This window comes from Carcharhinus amblyrhynchos, chromosome 3, assembly GCF_965287045.1.
Source record: "Carcharhinus amblyrhynchos chromosome 3, sCarAmb.v2.hapA, whole genome shotgun sequence".
In the NCBI taxonomy this organism is placed as follows: domain Eukaryota; kingdom Metazoa; phylum Chordata; class Chondrichthyes; order Carcharhiniformes; family Carcharhinidae; genus Carcharhinus; species Carcharhinus amblyrhynchos.
Window position 1 is genome coordinate 111,801,284 of NC_137326.1, and position 17,461 is coordinate 111,818,744.

Sequence of the window (17,461 nt, forward strand, 5' to 3'; positions counted from 1 at the left end):
CTCCATACCAGGGATCATCCTAATGAAACTTTTCTGAATTGCCTCCAATTAAATATCTTTCTGTAAATAAGGGGACCAAAACTGCTCACAGTACTCCAGATGTGGTCTCACCATTACCTTATACAGTTGCAGCAGCCTTTCTTACTCTTATACTCCAACCCCCTTGAAATAAGGGTCACCATTCTACTAACCTTCCTGAATACCTGCTGCACCTGTGTGTTAGCTTTGTGTTTCATGCACAAGATCCCCCATGTCCCTATGTATTGCAGCTTTCTGCAGTTTTTACCCGTTTAAATAATATTGCTCTTTTATTCTCTCTTCCAAAACACACAGCTTAACGCTTTCCCACACATACTCCATTTGCCAATTTTTTGCTCACTTACTTAACCTATCATTATTTCTTTGTAAACTGTTTGCATCCCTCTTGCAACTTGCCTTTCCACCTATTTTTGTGTCATCTGCAAATCTGGCTATAGTACATTAACTTTCTTCTTCCAAGTCATGAACATATATTGTAAACAATTGCAATCCCAGGACTGATCCTGTGGAATCCCACTGGTTACAGGTTGCCCACCTGAAAACAAAATGCACATCCCTACTTGCTGTTTCCTGCCCATTAGTCAATTCTTCATCCAGGCCAATATACTACCTCTAACACCACAGATTCTTACCTTATGACTTAACCTTCTGTGACCTAACTTGTCAAATGCCTTCTGGAAGTACAAATACAACAAATCTACTGGTTCTTCTCTATCCACTCTGGTTAAGACTTCCTTGAAAAACTTTCATATTAGTCACACACAATTTCTCTTTCATAAAAGCATACTCACTCTGCTTGATTAGATCATGATTTTCCAAATGTGCTGCTATTACTTTCTTAATAATTGATTCCAGTCATTTTTCAATGACAGATGTTAGGCTAATCGGCCTATAGTTACCCGCTTTTTGCCTCCCTTTTTGAATGGGGTGGCACATAAGCAGTTTTCCAATCCTCAGTACTTCTCAAGAATCTAAGGATTTTTGGAAAATTATAATCAATAAATCCACGGGGCGGCATGGTGGCACAATGGTTGGCACTGCTGCCTCAGTGCCAGGGACCCGAGTTTGATTCCTGGCTTGAGTCACTGTCTGTGTGGAGTTTACATGTTCTCCTCGTGTCTGTGTGGTTTCCTCCGGGTGCTCCGATTTCCTCTCTGTCCAAAAGGTGTGTGGGTGAGGTTGATTGGCCATGCTAAATTGATCCTAGTGTCAGGGGGATTAGAAGGGTAAGTATGTGAGGTTATAGGAATAGGGCATGGGTGGGATTGTAGTCGGTGCAGGCTTGATGGGCTGAATGGCTTCCTTCAGCATTGAAGGGATTCTGTGATTACTATCCCCAGGTTCATTTCCTACGGGGCCTATGTTCACTTTGACTTCTTTTCCTTTTTATATATTTAAAGAAGCACATTGTTAGTTTTTATATTTCTCACTAGTTTGCCCTCAGTTTATTTTTCTCTCTCTATTTAGTCCTCCTTTGCTGGATTCTGAATTTATCCCAGTCTTCAGGGCTTTCATTGACTTTTGTCTCCTTGTATGCCTTTTCTTTCAAATTACTAATCTCAACTTCCTTAATTAGCCATGGTTGGTTTATCTTTTTACAATCTTTTCTCCTCACTGGGATATATTTTTGCCGAGAGTCATGAATTACCATTTTAAATACCTGTCACTGTTTGCTTACTGTCTTTCCTGCTAATATAGCCACCCAGTCCACTTCAGCTAACTCTATCCTTATTTCATTGTAATTAAGTTAAACACAGTTGTTTAAAACCCAAGCTTCTCATTCTCAGACTGAATATTAAATTCTATCATGTTATGATCACCACTTCTGAAAGGATCTTTTGCTCTGAGGTTGTTTATTAAACCTGCCTCATTACCAGATCCAAGATAGCCTGTTCTCTATTCGGTACCATAACATATTGGCTCTAGGAAACTATCCCTAATGCAGTCTATGAATTTGCTGTTACCACTACTTTTCCAACTTGATTAACCCAATTAACATGAAGATTAACGTTACCTTAAGTATTGCTCTATTCTTTTTAGATGATCCTATTTTACTGATTATTTGCAGGAGCCACTTTTCTTCAGTGAGGCTAATGTTTGGAGGTCTACACACTACTCCTACCAACGTCTCCTTTCTCTTGCTGTTTTTTTTTACCTCCATCCAAATGGACTGCACATCATTCGAGCCTAGACAACTAACCTCATTTCATCTTTTATTAACAGTGCTACCTCACCACCATTTCCTTCCAGCCTGTCTTTCTGAAAGGTCAAATATACCTGGATATTAAGTTCCCAGTTTTGATCTTTTAACCATGAAACTGCAATGGCTATGAGATCTTTTCCCTTGTCACCCTACCTAGGTTCCCACTGCCCTGTCATTCTAGTTACATCCTCCCCAATCACACTAGCAAACATTCATCCCAGGACATTAGTCCTGGTCCTGCCCAGGTGTAACCCGTCCAGTTTATAGTGGTCCCACCTCCATCAGAACTGGTCCCAATGTCCCAGGAATCTGAAACATCCTTGACCCGAGCAACACGGAGGCAACAAACTATCCTGCAGTCTCATTTGCAGCCACAGAAATGCCCATCTATTCCCCTTACAATTGAATCCCTTATAACTATTGCAATCCCACAATTTCTCCTGTTCTTCTATGCAACAGAGCCACTGTAGTATAATGGACTGGGCTGTTACTGCTTTCCCCTGAGGGGCCATTTCCCCCAACAATATCCCAAGTGGTATATCTGTTTTGCAGGGGAATGGCCACAGTAGATTCCTGCACTACCTGCTTAGTGCCCTTACTTTGCCTTTTTGTCACCCATTGTTTCTACCTGTAGGGTCTTGGCCTGCGGTGTGACCATCTCTTTGTAGATGCTATCCAGACACTCTCAGCTTTGCCATAAATGGTACTCTAACGTTTCACTATACCCAAAAGTAAATGCAATTCTGATGACATGCTGTGTTGATATACCAGCAATTTGAGAACCCTGGGATTCATTTATCAAAGTAAATGTAAGAAACTTAAAAAAAAGAACAAGGGATTGATGTCATACAAGATGTTGACTCACTATCATCATTTTATGAAATCCCTATTCGCCATTAGGGCAGGAAGGTTTTACAAATCTCACCACCCTTGATTCACCCCAGATAGGCTACAAATTAAATGCATAACACAATTTGTATGACAACTTCTGGAGAAAGGGGAAACAATCCAGTTCATAAGTTAAGGCTGTGCTAAGTTTTTGTATCCATGTCGTTCTTCTTTTAAGAAATTCAGATTAACAATTCAATGTACATTTTTCTAGAGTTGCTGGCACATGACAGACACATAAGAACATAAATAAGAACATAAGAAATAGGAGCAGGAGTAGGCCATCTAGCCCTTCGAGCCTGCCCCGCCATTCAATAAGATCATGGCTGATCTGTCGTGGCTCAGTTCCACATTCCCGCCCTCTCCCCATAACCCTTAATCCCCTTGCCTATCAAAAACCTATCAACCCGCATCTTAAATATATTTAGCGAGGCAGCCTCCACCACTTCAACGGGCAGAGAATTCCAGAGATTCACCACCCTTTGAGTGAAGAAGTTCCTCCTCAACTCTGTTCTAATCCGCCCCCCCCCTTTATCTTGAGGCTGTGCCCCCTAGTCCTACTGTCCTTTGAGCAGGAAGAGTCTCTCCACCTCTATCCTATCCATCCCATTCATCATCTTATATGTCTCAATGAGATCTCCCCTCATTCTTCTAAACTCTAACGAGTACAAGCCTAGTTTATTCAGCCTCTCCTCATAGCTCAACCCCCTCAACTCCGGTATCAGCCTAGTAAACCTCCTCTGCACTCCCTCCAAGGCCAAAATATCCTTGCGTAAGTGTGGCGCCCAAAACTGCACACAGTACTCCAGTTGCGGCCTCACCAATGCCCTATACAGCTGCAGCAAGACCTCCCTACTTTTATATTCAATCCCCCTCGCCATGAAGGCCAGCATCCCATTAGCCTTCCTGACCACCTGCTGCACCTGCAGGCTGGGTTTTTGCGACTCATGCACAAGGACCCCGAGGTCCCTCTGCACCACTGCCTGCTGCAGTTTTTCGCCCCGTAAGTAATAGTCCTTCCTACCATTATTCCTACCAAAGTGGACCACCTCACACTTGCCAACATTAAATTCCATTTGCCCGTTCCTGGCCCATTCGCCCAGCCTATCTAGGTCCTTCTGCAGACTCTCCACACCCTCCGCGCAATTTGCCGTTCCACCAATCTTGGTGTCATCAGCAAATTTCGACACCATACACTCGGTTTCCTCCTCCAGATCATCTATATTAATGGTAAATAGCTGAGGCCCCAGCACCGACCCCTGGGGCACTCCACTAGTCACCAACCACCAATCCGAATAGCACCCATTAACCCCCACTCTCTGCCTCCTATTTGACAACCAATCCTCTAACCACGCTAACACCCTACCCCCAACTCCATGTCCCCTTACCTTCTGCAATAACCTCTTGTGAGGTACCTTGTCAAACGCCTTCTGAAAATCAAGAAAGACCACATCCACCGGCTCTCCTCTATCCACCGCCCTAGACACATCCTCATAGAACTCCAATAAATTTGTCAGACACGACTTCCCCTTAACGAAACCGTGCTGCGTCTGCTCTATCAAGCAATTCCCCTCAAGTTGCCTCGCTATTTTCTCCTTGGGGACAGTGTAATTAGCTTAAAGGGCAGATGCCATTATGGTATGTTGTAGGGTGCACCAAAGAAGCCAGAAAGGTAAGATTCTATCAGCTACAGAATTGAATTGTTTTGTAAATGTAGTGATATATTTTGCAACCACTTTCCAAGCATCAGTTGATTGGTCTGTAATTAATTTTCCGTAGAAAGTCAGCATTAGGCCTCCAATTTCACTATGCCACTATGCCTATTGCGTGCAGGTGTAATGCAAGAAACACAAAATCTACATGATGTCCCAAATCACTTTACTGCCAATTAAGTCCTTTTGAATTGTAGTAATTACTGATAAAAGTAGGCAATTTTATCAAATGGCAGAGTGGGTTTGAGGGGCCAAATGGCTTATCCCACTCCTAATACAAACATTTATATGTCATTTGGATGGATGAACTGAGCTGGGCTAGATGGTCTTCACGGTCCATAATTATCTTGCAAAAATGATGTGAAATCATGACTGGAGTTCTGTTGTTGTTGCTAATGGAAGTTTACCAAACAGACTTTGTAGGGTGAAATTGACAGGACAGGAGAAGGTGATGGGCTCATAACAAAACAATAAATTGTTTTGCACTGCACATGATTCTCAAGCCACTTGCTTGTTTACTTTAATCTTGTCCTTTTTCCACTTACCTATTACCTCAGTCTACTTTGATGCTTTTTATGAGTTAAGTATTGCAATATCGAGATCAAGCTGTGACGTATAGTGGATATTGAAAATATATAGTAGCAAGAGGAAGCAATCTGCAGAGTCTTCAGATTTACTGATCAAGAAAACACAGATACAATTGTGCACTCTTCAGTCTTTGCTGCTCTGGCCTCTTAAAAGTTGTGTCACACAAAAACACCCAAGGATTCCAAAGCTTCTCACTGATAGTGAAGGCCTATGTTGTCCAATCATTCAACTTGATTGCTCAGGAGTCATTTGATCTTTCTACCCTGTGATTACTGATAAAATAGAACCAATTACACTCTTTGTATGAATTACATTGAATAATAGCACGCACCCAGGCAGGAGAAAGTATTCTACTTTTATAGAATGGAAACGATCTAATGCAGTTTATCTCGGCTGCCAGTATTAATCTGCCCCCACATGTATGAATTTACTATCACTATGTCCACATGGTATAATGAGCAGAACATGTTAAGGAAGAAGAGGCAGTCACCAAAATCAGTGTTATTGTCTACACAGTGTTATAAGTAACCAATGGAATATTTTCTTGTCTAATTAATAATATTGCATGATATTGCTAAAATAAAATGTACATTATCTAGTTTGTTTAAGGTTGTGAAGACATTGTGACATGCTATTATGGTATGCTGCAGGGTGCATCAAAGAAGCCAGAATGGTAAGATTCTATTAGCAAGAGAATTGAATTGTTTTGTAGATGTAGTGATACTTCTGCTGCTGTTAATATTAATGATCCATGCTGCGTGTATATTGGACAGTATTTGCATCCAGATGCCAAAAATGGGCGCTATAATTTTACTAGGGGCCTTTTGTGATTGTTTAGTGAATTGATTGGTGAATCTGGAAAGGGGGAAAAAAAACATGCGTGATTAAAGGGGTGGAATGAGAAGGAGGAGGAATAAGATGTCAGGAAACAGAAACATTACCTGGGCCCAAGATTTCTACCCTCTGGTCTGGCTGAAACCCAGATATGCTACCGTCTTCAAGGGATGGATACAGAAGTAACTAATAGATTTATGAATAAATAAAATCTAGGTATACAATTAAGGAATGGATAAAAAGCACAATGCCATTATCCCGAATTGAAGTTAAGAGATGCATCTTAATTTGCCAAAGCTGTGAATTATTTTGAAGTAATTCACTACTTATTATGTAGAGCATTTTGAAACCAATCCCACTTATAAAACAAATGGGACAAATTTAGTCATGTTTCTCTCATTTAATTGCTCCTACCTTTATAACATATCTATATTATACAGTCAGTGTCATACAGTACTGAAAAGGTCCTTCAGCCCATCGAGTCTGCACTGACAATAACTATCACTAAAGTCATGCCAATCCATTTTCCAGCACTTGTCCCATATCCCTGAATGTTCCCATGTTTCAAGTGCTAAACCAAATACTTTTTAAAGGTTGTAAGGCTTCCAGTCTCAACGACCTTCCAAGGCAGTGCATTCCAGATTCCCACCACCCTCAGGTGAAAGTTTTCTTGAATTCCCTCTGAATATCCTGCCCCTCACCCTAAAACTACTACTCTCATGATTAACCTCTGAACCAAGGGGAACACCTTGTCCATGCCCCTCAATCTTAAAATAACTCAATCCTGTCCCCCTCTTAGCCTTCTCTGCTCTAGACAAAACAATCCAAGCCTATCCAGCGTCTCCTTATAACTCAAATGCTCCTGTGGTGACTCTGCAGAGGACAGTGAGGTAATCAGAACCGCACACAGTACACCAGCTGTGGCCTAACCAACGTTCTGTACAGCTCCAACATATCCTCCTATACTCTGGTTGATAAAAGCAAGTGTTCCTTATGCCTCTCAACTATCCGATTCACTTGCACGGCCGCCTTCAGGGATCTGTGAATAAGTACCCCAAGATTCATCTGTTCCTCTGAGCTTCCCAGTGTCCTGACATTAATTAAATATTCCCTTGTCTTGTTACTTCTTTCAAAGTGCATCTTATCAGGATCTGCCATTGCTCTGCCCATCTGACCTACCCATCTATATCTTCGTGTAACCTATGACCTTCTTCTTCACCATTAACAACCCTACTGATCCTGGTGTCATCTGCAAACTTACTTATCGTTCCCCCCCATATCATCAAGGTATATAACAAGCAGTAAGGGTTCCAGCACTGATCCTTGTGGTACACCACTCAATACCGACTTCAGTCACTCAAACAGCCTTCTACACCACCGTTTGTGTCCTATTACTAACCAAGTTTTGGATTCATCTTGCCAAATTTCCCTGAATTCAATGTGCTTCAACCTTCTCAGTCTCCCATGTGGGATCTTGTCAAAGGCTTTGCTAAAATCTATATAAACTACATTAACTGTATTTCCCATATCCATACACTATATCACATTTTCGAAAAAAATCAAATTTGTTAGGCATGGCCTACATCTAACAAAGTCATGTTGACTATCCCCAATTAATGCCTTTCCACATGGATATTAATTTTCTCCTTCGGAATTTTCTCCAACAGTTTCCCTACCACTGACGTGAGACTCACCAGTCTAATTCCCTGGTTCATCTCTACCACCTTTCTTTAAAAGTGGAACCACATTAGTCATCCTCCAATCTTCTGGCACTTCCCCTGAGGTCAGAGGGGAATTAAAAATGTACACCAAAGCTCCTGCAACTCCCTGCCTCACCTCAGCAGCCTGGGATGCAATTCATCTGGGATGGAGATTGGTCCATTTTTAAGCCTATCAAAGCCTTCAATACCTCCTCACTTCCTGTGTCAACCTGCTCAAGGTCCTCAAAGTCCCTGTCCTGAATTCTGTATCTATGTTCTCCTTTTCCTGAGTGAAGACCAGTAAGAAGTATTCATTTAATATCCTTCCAATGCCCTGCGACTTCATATACAGATTGCCCCCTTAGTCTCTAATGGGCCTAAATCTTCCCTGGTAAACCTCTTCCTTTTAATGTATTTTTGGAATGTCTTAGGATTCTTCCTAATCTTGTTCGCAAATGCTTTTTCATGCCCCCTTTTTGCTCTTCTAATTGCTTTCTCAAGTTCCCTCTCTCACTTCCTGTATTCGTTTAGGGCTGCAGCTGAATTGCTTCCTTTGGGCTTCTTTTTTTTTTATCCAGTCCTGAATTGTCCTAGACGTCCAGAACTTCCTGATCTTATTGCTCCTACGTTTCCTCCTATAGGGAGCATGTTGGACCTATAATCTCACCATTTCCTCTTCGAATTGTCCCCCATGTACATTTATATATAATATATAAATTATATCCAGCATTTATTATCTGTGCTGAACTGAGAAACTGGTTTGTGGTTACAACAAAGGACAGGGCTCATACCATATAAAGGGACCAGATCTTAACATCTAAATATATATCCAGTTAAAAGCTTTCATTAAACAGGGTTACCTTTCTTATTCAAGAGCAAAACGAAACATAAATAAATTATTGCCACCCGTGGTTACATATGATTAAAGGCAGCGAAGGTGGCTAATAATTCTTCTATCTCTAGAGGGCTGTCCGGGAGGTAAGCATCCTCCTTTATAGAGCGGCAGAATCGAGATCTAGTGGAAAAAGTAATGTAAAGCAATAAAGAAGGAAAACACAATGGTATAGAATAAAGTAAATCCTGCATAAAATTTAATTTCATTTATACACTCCAACCGAAACAGTAACTTTCACATTTCTTTCCATTCTAAAAATAATCAATTTTGGTTCCTCTACACATTGCACCATTCTCCAACAGAAAGGCCAGGCCACTCCTGGCAACACTAAACAGCACATATTATGTGTACATCAGACTGACTTATCTTTCTCCCTGAAAGGATTGTACTTTCCTTCTACACAGCCGTCATGATCTAGAAATTGGTGCGTTAAGAACTATTTTTAAGAATCCAGGTCCTCACTTGCTATTTTTGGCTTTTAGTTTAGAAAGCCTTATTACAAGGCTTCCTATAAAGAACAAAGAACAACACAGCACGGGAAACAGGCCCTTTGGCCCAACGAGCCCGCGCCGCCGTCCCATTGTCTCAGTGACCTATTCATGATTTTAGTCTACGCCTAATGTGCGAGGATCAGGGAGGTCCAATATAGGGACAATTTGTTACCCAATCAATCAGCCTAAAAGCGCATCTTTGGGATGTGGGAGGAAACCGGAGCACCCGGAGGAAACCCACGCAACCACGGGGAGAACGCGCAAACTCCCACAGACACAGGCCCAAATCCATGTGTCCGCACAGCAACAGAGATAGTCTCTGAGCTGTCATGTTGCCCTCGAGATGGTCCAGTTTAAGCACACTAACGACATGAAGCAATAGGCAACTCCCGAAGCAACATCCAAGAGCAGCCCACTACAACCTGCCGCATGCATGCCGCTTGCTGGTCAACAAGGTGGACTTAAATGCCTGTGGAGACAAAAAATTCATTATTAAACAGGCAAAGACTGTAACATCCCTGAGGCAAAAACAGAATCCCAAGCCTACAATGTTTAGTAAGGCCTGCTATATCCCCCTATATGTAGACCGCTCATGTGGCTGTCTAAGTGACTCTTAAACAACCCTAGCGTGCCTGCTTCCACCACCTTACTCGGCAGTGCATTCCACACCCCCACAACCCTTTGCGTGAAAAACTGCCCTCTAATATTTGTCTTATACCTAGCCCCCCTCACCCTAAGCCCGTGACCCCTCGTTCTATCCATTTCTAATAGCGGAAAAAGCTTACCACCATTTATTCTATCTATCCCCTTCGTAATCTTATAAACCTCTACTAGATCCCCCCTCAGCCGACGTCTCTCAAGGGAAAACAGCCCAAGTTCGTTCAATCTTTCCTCGTAAGACAGCCCTTCCATACCAGGCAGCATCCTCGTAAATCTCCACTGCACTCTCTCCAGGATCTCTACATCCTTCCGGTAGTACGGCGACCAGAACTGGACGCAGTACTCCAAGTGAGGCCTAACCAACGTTCTATACAACTGCAACATCAGACTCCTACTCTTATATTCTATACCCCTTCCTATGAAGGCTAACATACCATACGCTTTCCTCATCACATTCTGCACCTGCACCGACACCTTCAGGGACTTGTGCACTTGCACCCCCAGGTCTCTCTGCGTATCTATACTCCGGATAGTTCTACCTTTTATCGTATAACTCCCCTCCACATTATTCCGGCCAAAGTGCATCACCTCGCATTTCTCCGGATTAAATTCCATTTGCCATCTATCTGCCCAATCTACCAGCCTGTCTATGTCCTGTTGCATTGCCAGGCACTGCTCCTCAGTACCCACCAATCCAACCATCTTAGTGTCATCAGCAAATTTGCTGATCACACCACCTACCCCCTCTTCCAAGTCATTAATATATACCACAAATAGAAGAGGTCCTAGTACCGAGCCCTGCGGCACACCACTGGTGACAGACCTCCAATTGGAAAAGGAGCCTTCCACTACTACCCGCTGTCTCCTCCTCCCAAGCCAGTTCTCCACCCATCTACATACCTGGCCTTGTATCCCATGAGTCTTCACCTTTTCTATCAGCCTACCATGAGGGACCTTGTCAAACGCCTTACTGAAATCCATATAGACGACATCAACGGCTTGTCCTTCGTCAACCGTTTTTGTCACCTCTTCAAAAAATTCCACTAGATTCGTAAGGCACGACCTCCCTGTAACGAAGCCATGCTGCGTATCCCTGATCAGATTGCAGCGCTCCAGATGTTCATACATCCTATCCTTGAGGATCCTCTCCATTAGCTTGCCTATAACTGAAGTCAAGCTCACCGGCCTATAATTCCCTGGGTTATCCCTCTGACCCTTTTTAAACAACGGTACTACATTTGCAATCCGCCAATCCTCTGGGACCTTGTTCAGATACTGGTTAGAATAATTTTCAAATATGTTAGACATCCCATAAAATAGTTAGCTTTAACTCTTTCTTGATACTTCAATAATCAATAGTATTTACTCTTTCTCAGCAATAACCCATTCATTATGTTCGGTTTGGATTTCACCAGGGCCAAAGTAGCTCCTGATTTCAATACAGCCTTAGTCCAAACATGGAGGGGGTGGGGACTGAGCTGAATTCCGAGGTGAGATGTGAGGATCACCCTGGCATCAAAGCAGCATTTGACCCAGCTTGGACCACTAACAAAATTATAATCTATGGGAATTGGGAAAAACCTAAGTCACACCTTGCAAAAAAGATGATGCCTGTGGTTACTGAAGGCCATTCATGTTAGCCCCAGGACATCACTGCAGTAGCACCTCATGTGAACCACCTTTAGTTGCTTCATCAATGTAATTCCCTCCAACACAAATCAGAGGGAGGGATTCTCACCAGCGCCTTACCACTCTGCTCTTCTTTAAAACACACATTAAACCTAACTCGTTAAGAAAGCTTTCGATAATATTTCCTAACATCAATTTATTAAAGTTTATTTATTAGTGTCACAAGAAAGCTTGCATTAACACTGCAATGAAGTTACTGTAAATATCTCCTAGTCTCCACACTCCAGTGTTCCTTCAGGTACGCTGAGGAAGAACTTGACATGTTCGATGCATCTAACCAGCACATCCTTCAGACTGTGGGAGGAAACAGGAGCACCCGGAGGAAACCCATGCAGACACAGGGAGAATGCGCAGACTCCGCACAGATAGTGACCCAAACTGGGAATCTAACCTCGGTCTCTGGTGCTATGCAGCAGCAGTGCTAATCACTTTTGCTTATGTTAAAAGGTGCTATACAAGCTGTTGCATACTGCACAATCCTCCTTGCCACCCTTTCATACTTCTTCCTTCATAAACTCCAAACTCTTTACAACTTAACCATCTGTATCCTGTCCTGCTATTAGACCCAATTATCCATCTCCTTTTTATGGATCTATGTGGTGTTTTTGATGTCAATGTATTCAATTTAAAATCTTGTCCTGAGCTTAAAATTGTCAATAATGTCAAGCCCCCAATTTTGAAACTGTCCACACTTTTAAGTCTCTTTGATGAAATGGGTGGACATATGGGCAGAGACATAGTAGATGCAACTTTAAGTGTGAAGTGATACAACTTTGGGAGAAACATGAAGAGGCACTTGAAAAAAAATCATTCCTAGGATGTGGGAATTGTTGGCAAGGTTAACATTTATTGGACATTCTTATTTGCTCTCAAAATAATGGTGATAAGCCACTTTCTTGCAGTTTGCGTGAAGGAGGTCACTTACACTGTTGTTAGGTATGGAGTTCCAGCTATTGGATCCAGCAACAGTGAAAATACAGTGATATATTTCTAGGCCAGGATAGTGTGAGAACTTGGGGGAGAATTAAGAGATGCTGAAGATGCTGTTTACTGCACTTGTCCTTCTGCATGATAAATGTTGTGGGATTGCGAGGTGCCTAGATGAGTATAATTTAAATTGTACTATTTTGAGGGGGGGTGCAAATGTAGCAGAGCATTGGGACTATATATTTATGGTGGCAGGGCATGTTGGTAAAGGGATTAAGAAAATGGATGGGATACTTGGCTTTGTAAACAGGGACAGTGAATGCAAAAACAAAAAATGCAGGTTAATGTTTACATATCATTGGTTAGGCCTCAACTCACATAGTGTATTTAATTCAGGGCATCATACTTCAGGAAGAATATCGTGGAGAGGTACATAGAGGTTTTACTGTAATGGTATCAGTTTTGGAGAACTTCAGTTATGGGGGAGAGACTTGGAAGAAATTAGGTTGCTTTCCTTAGAGTACAGAAGGTTAAGGGGACATTTAATAGAAATTGAGGGATTTTTAATAGAGCATGTACAAAGAACACTTCCTCTGGCAACTGGGTCAATAACCAGGAGGTAATAGATTTAAAATAAAGAACTACAGTAGAAATAAGGTGATGTGTTTTTCTTAGAGTTAAGCAAGAAGCAATTGGGCATGAACTTAATGTGCAGGGTAATGTATATACAACTGGTGTATATGGCACTAAATTGAATTGTTACAAGAGTTGGCATAGAGATAACAGGCCACACGGCCTCTTCATGTGTTGTAAAATTCTTTGATTCTATAATGTTGTCACTTTTAGCTTGCCTCAGTGTTGAAGTCATGGAAATGGGACTTGACATCCAATGTATTTATTATACAGAAGCAAGGTAAGAACATATAGGAAGGAACACAGGAACAACAGTTGGCTAAAGAGTCTCCTGAGCCTCTTCTGAACTCAATGATATTGTGGCTGACCTGTGATCTAACTCCATATGTCACTCTTTGCCTCATGTCTCTTAACACCTTCGGTTGACAAACATCTATGAATCTTAGATCTAAAAATCAAGATTTTATCCAGCACATGCTATCCTTGAAAGAAGTTCCAAATTTCTACCACCCTTTGCACATGGTATTATTTTCTAATTTCACTCAAGAGATCTTGATCTAACAAATTTGGCCATCTAGATGGATAATTTACTTTTAACATCATCTGAAAATCAAGTTGAATACACTATGGAAATATTGTTTGCTCCAAATTAAAGGTAAAATGCAAACAATGTTTCTAACACTCATTTCAGTATGTGGTAGTTAATAGTAGACTTGTGTGTAGCCAGCACAATTTTGAAGTTTGCAGATGATGCGAAACTTAGCCACATAGTTGTTAGGAGAAAGACAGCAAACTTCAGGAGGGATTAGTTAGGGTGTTGAAATGGGCAGACACAGACACATAGTGGATGCAATTTAAAGCATGGTAAACGTGAAGCGATATACTTTGGGAGGAATATGGAGAGGCACACTTTGTTATTCACTCACAGGAGGTTGTCATTGTTGACAAGGTTAACATTTATTGCCCATCCCTAATTGGTAACAACAAAGTGGTCATGAATCACTTTAAACTGTAGGGGTGGAGGCACAGGGAATGTTAAGAAGTGAGGACAATCTTCGTGAAATTTTCTGAAAGTATATTTCTTTAGGGTGAGCTATTTTCAGAACAAAGAATTCATAAAATGTCTCTTTTTAAAACATGACTGTGGGCATAAGTTTTAATTTAAACATAGAGTACCACACCTTCACTGCATATCAAAGATTTTCCATGGATGCAACAAATCCCATTCAGCTGAGTTATGAACAGATTTCATTTCTAAATGTTGTTTCGCAGCAGAAGTCTATGTTCTAGTTTGATGATTGCCAAGCAGAGATCAGTGCATCAAAAATCAGGCTTTGATGAAATGTACCAGAAACTTTGGTTCAGCAAATACCGTGCATCTACTGAATACTTCAATCCCTATTAAAGCTGAACCTTACTCCAAGACAAAGAGCAGACATTTTACTAATATGGGTTCAATACAATCTTGTACTTTTAATCATTGTTCAATCTAGTCAATGTTGATCAATAATTCCTCGGTGTATATTACAGGCTGATTCCACGTTTTGTGCAATCCTTCCTGCACATTTTAATTACTGTGTGGTAAAGGAAAGGTTCAGTAATTTTGAAACTTGCAAATATTTATAACAATTCTGTATTAAGATCTGCTGATTGAAACCAAAGGCCAAAACATTGCTAAAAGCAGCAAACACTAACCTTTCTTCACAAGCAACAATACGTGAAGGAGCATTCTTTGATTAATGGTGTAGATAAATCAATATCATCTGCCCTACTGTCATGTAAACATGAAATCAAAACAGGCTTTTTTGGTTTTGCAGCCTCATGTGAGTGTATGAAATATTGATAAACAATACTTTGCTTTCATGTTTACATGATGGGTAGCATGGTGATGACTTAATATGCTGGAAGTAGAACAATCATGCCATCAACCAATTATGGCAACTTAAACAAGCTTACACCTTTAAAATGCTTGTGATGCACTCCTGACACTTCACACTCACTGACAAATCAGTAATATAACACTTATTTTGAAGGTAACGCTGCAACTTTCATACTGTGCTCAAATATTTACATTGTTACCATGTTATTTTTCTCATCTTATGCACAAACTAACAGGATCCAACTTCTGTTACAGACCCATTACAAAATAGCACCGACATGTTGTAATGATTAAGAAAATAGAGTTACATATATGCCTGTGGTGAAAGAGCAAAATACTGCTCAAAATCAAACCACTTTGACTCCAACCTTTGCCTAACACTTGGTACAAAATTACATGCTGATTAATTATAGTATCAACTTGCTGATGAAGATTTTAAAAATTGCAAACCACTATCGTATTGTACTCAGACTGCAGTTAAGAACATACAGACCATTATCTCTATATGGTATCCAACTGACGTGAACTACAAGCCTATGAAATTTTGCATCTATAAAGTTCACACCAAAAGATGATCAAACCAAAATACCAAATGTTATTCAACTGCATGTTTTTTTCCTCTGGCAACCCGCATCCAAATTTAAACTCTAAAGATAGATTGCAAAGCAACTGAATGTGTTACTGTTGATACAGGGGCAACAATTACCTGTGATCTTTGTAGCATGGTAGGTCGTGTATGTCTCCAGAATACTTTCCTTAGGACGTCAGGGAACAAGCAGGCAACTACTATAACAATAATGCCAAGCCAGGCTGAAGCACTAGACAGCAACTGAGCGAAGACAAAGTACATGTCTTGTGCCTGCAAAAATGGCCTGTAAAGAGGCAAAAAAGGAAGATTATACACTGTAACTACATTTTGCAGCTGTAAAACCATAAAAGCTTCTCCTTAATTCCAGAGCATATCTTTAAAAAACCTCAACGCAGTAACCCCAAATATCTAAAGATACAGTACTAATATCTTAAATAACTTCAGAATTAAAGACAAATAATTAAATAAGCTTTCACATAATGACATTCCATTACAACATCCAAAAATTGAATATCTATAAAACACGTTTTCTATTAACTTGATAATCCAACCCCAAGTTCTCCATTTTTAACCAAAGTATTCTCAGTATTTTTGCATGATTTACTTTTCTCTAACATATTAATCTAACCGTTATTCTAGCTACTGTGATTCAGTTTACAAATTAATCAGTTTTTTCTGCATTACACTACCAGGTGTGTGAAATTAGATAACAGATAATAGATCATTTCCAAATGAGCATTCATTATAACAAATATCTAGAATGGGATACTGTAGGCCCATAACAACTTGCTGGAAGAAAATATGATCAATTTCTTTTTTTGTTCAGGGGACATGGGCATCGCTGGTTGGGCCAACATTTATTGCATATCCCCATTCTGTTCGAGGGGTAGTTAAGAGTCAACCAGATTGCTGTGGATCTGTAGTCACATGTAGGCAAGACCAGGTAAGGATAGCAGATTTCCTTCCCTAAAGGATATTAATGAAACAGATGGGTTTCTTTTTAAAACAATTGACAAGGGTTTCATGATCATAAGACTTTGAATTCCCAATTTTTTTTATTGAATTCAAATTTCACCATTGCTGTGGTCTGATTTGAGCCCAGATCTCCAGAGCATTACCCTGGGTCTCTCAATTACTAGTCCACTGATAATCCCACTACATCACTGCCTCCTCATTTAACCCTTAAATCAACACATACATTAATTCCTGAGTTCAAAAATCATGCAAGTGAATATATTATATAATTGCATGTAGCATATTGCACTTTTACTGTTTAAGAGGAGTTTTGCACTTGACTAGATTAATTGCACTTGAAAGACAGTGGCATTTTCCTCACTTTAGCATACAGCATTATATAAAACAATTGGCCACTTCAGGTGCACAGCCTCCTCATTCTGTCTGTAATATGCTTTAATTCCAACTTTAGACTAAGCACTCTGCTGCTACAATACAAATTTTCCATCTCCTGCACCATCCATCTTTACAGCTGCTGCACGAATGATAATGTTGTACCTGTCCTTATGGTCAGCTAGTGCTTTTTATGTAATGGACTTGAATGGCACTATCACAATTGGTGTGAGATGACTGTTTTCCCAGAAAAATGTTACAAACAACACAAGAGGAGAAAACATTCTTCTCTTCTGAGCTGAATACTAGTCCAGCCCTTGGATAAGACTCACTGCACTACTCTTCATTTAGAGATTATTTTTTGTATTCAGGAAACACATCATCTTT

At 40.6% G+C, this 17,461-nt stretch overlaps 1 protein-coding gene across 3 annotated transcripts in view; it reads right to left on the minus strand.

Annotated features, from left to right (window-relative positions):
• atp11b (ATPase phospholipid transporting 11B) overlaps positions 1-17,461 on the minus strand; it is a 165,331-nt gene that overhangs the window by 35,901 nt on the left and 111,969 nt on the right. For all 3 annotated transcript variants that reach the window (XM_080185740.1, XM_080185739.1, XM_080185741.1), the window contains one exon: positions 15,845-16,010. In XM_080185740.1, coding sequence (XP_080041866.1) covers positions 15,845-16,010 — 166 coding nt within the window. The remainder of the gene's footprint in view (positions 1-15,844; positions 16,011-17,461) is intronic.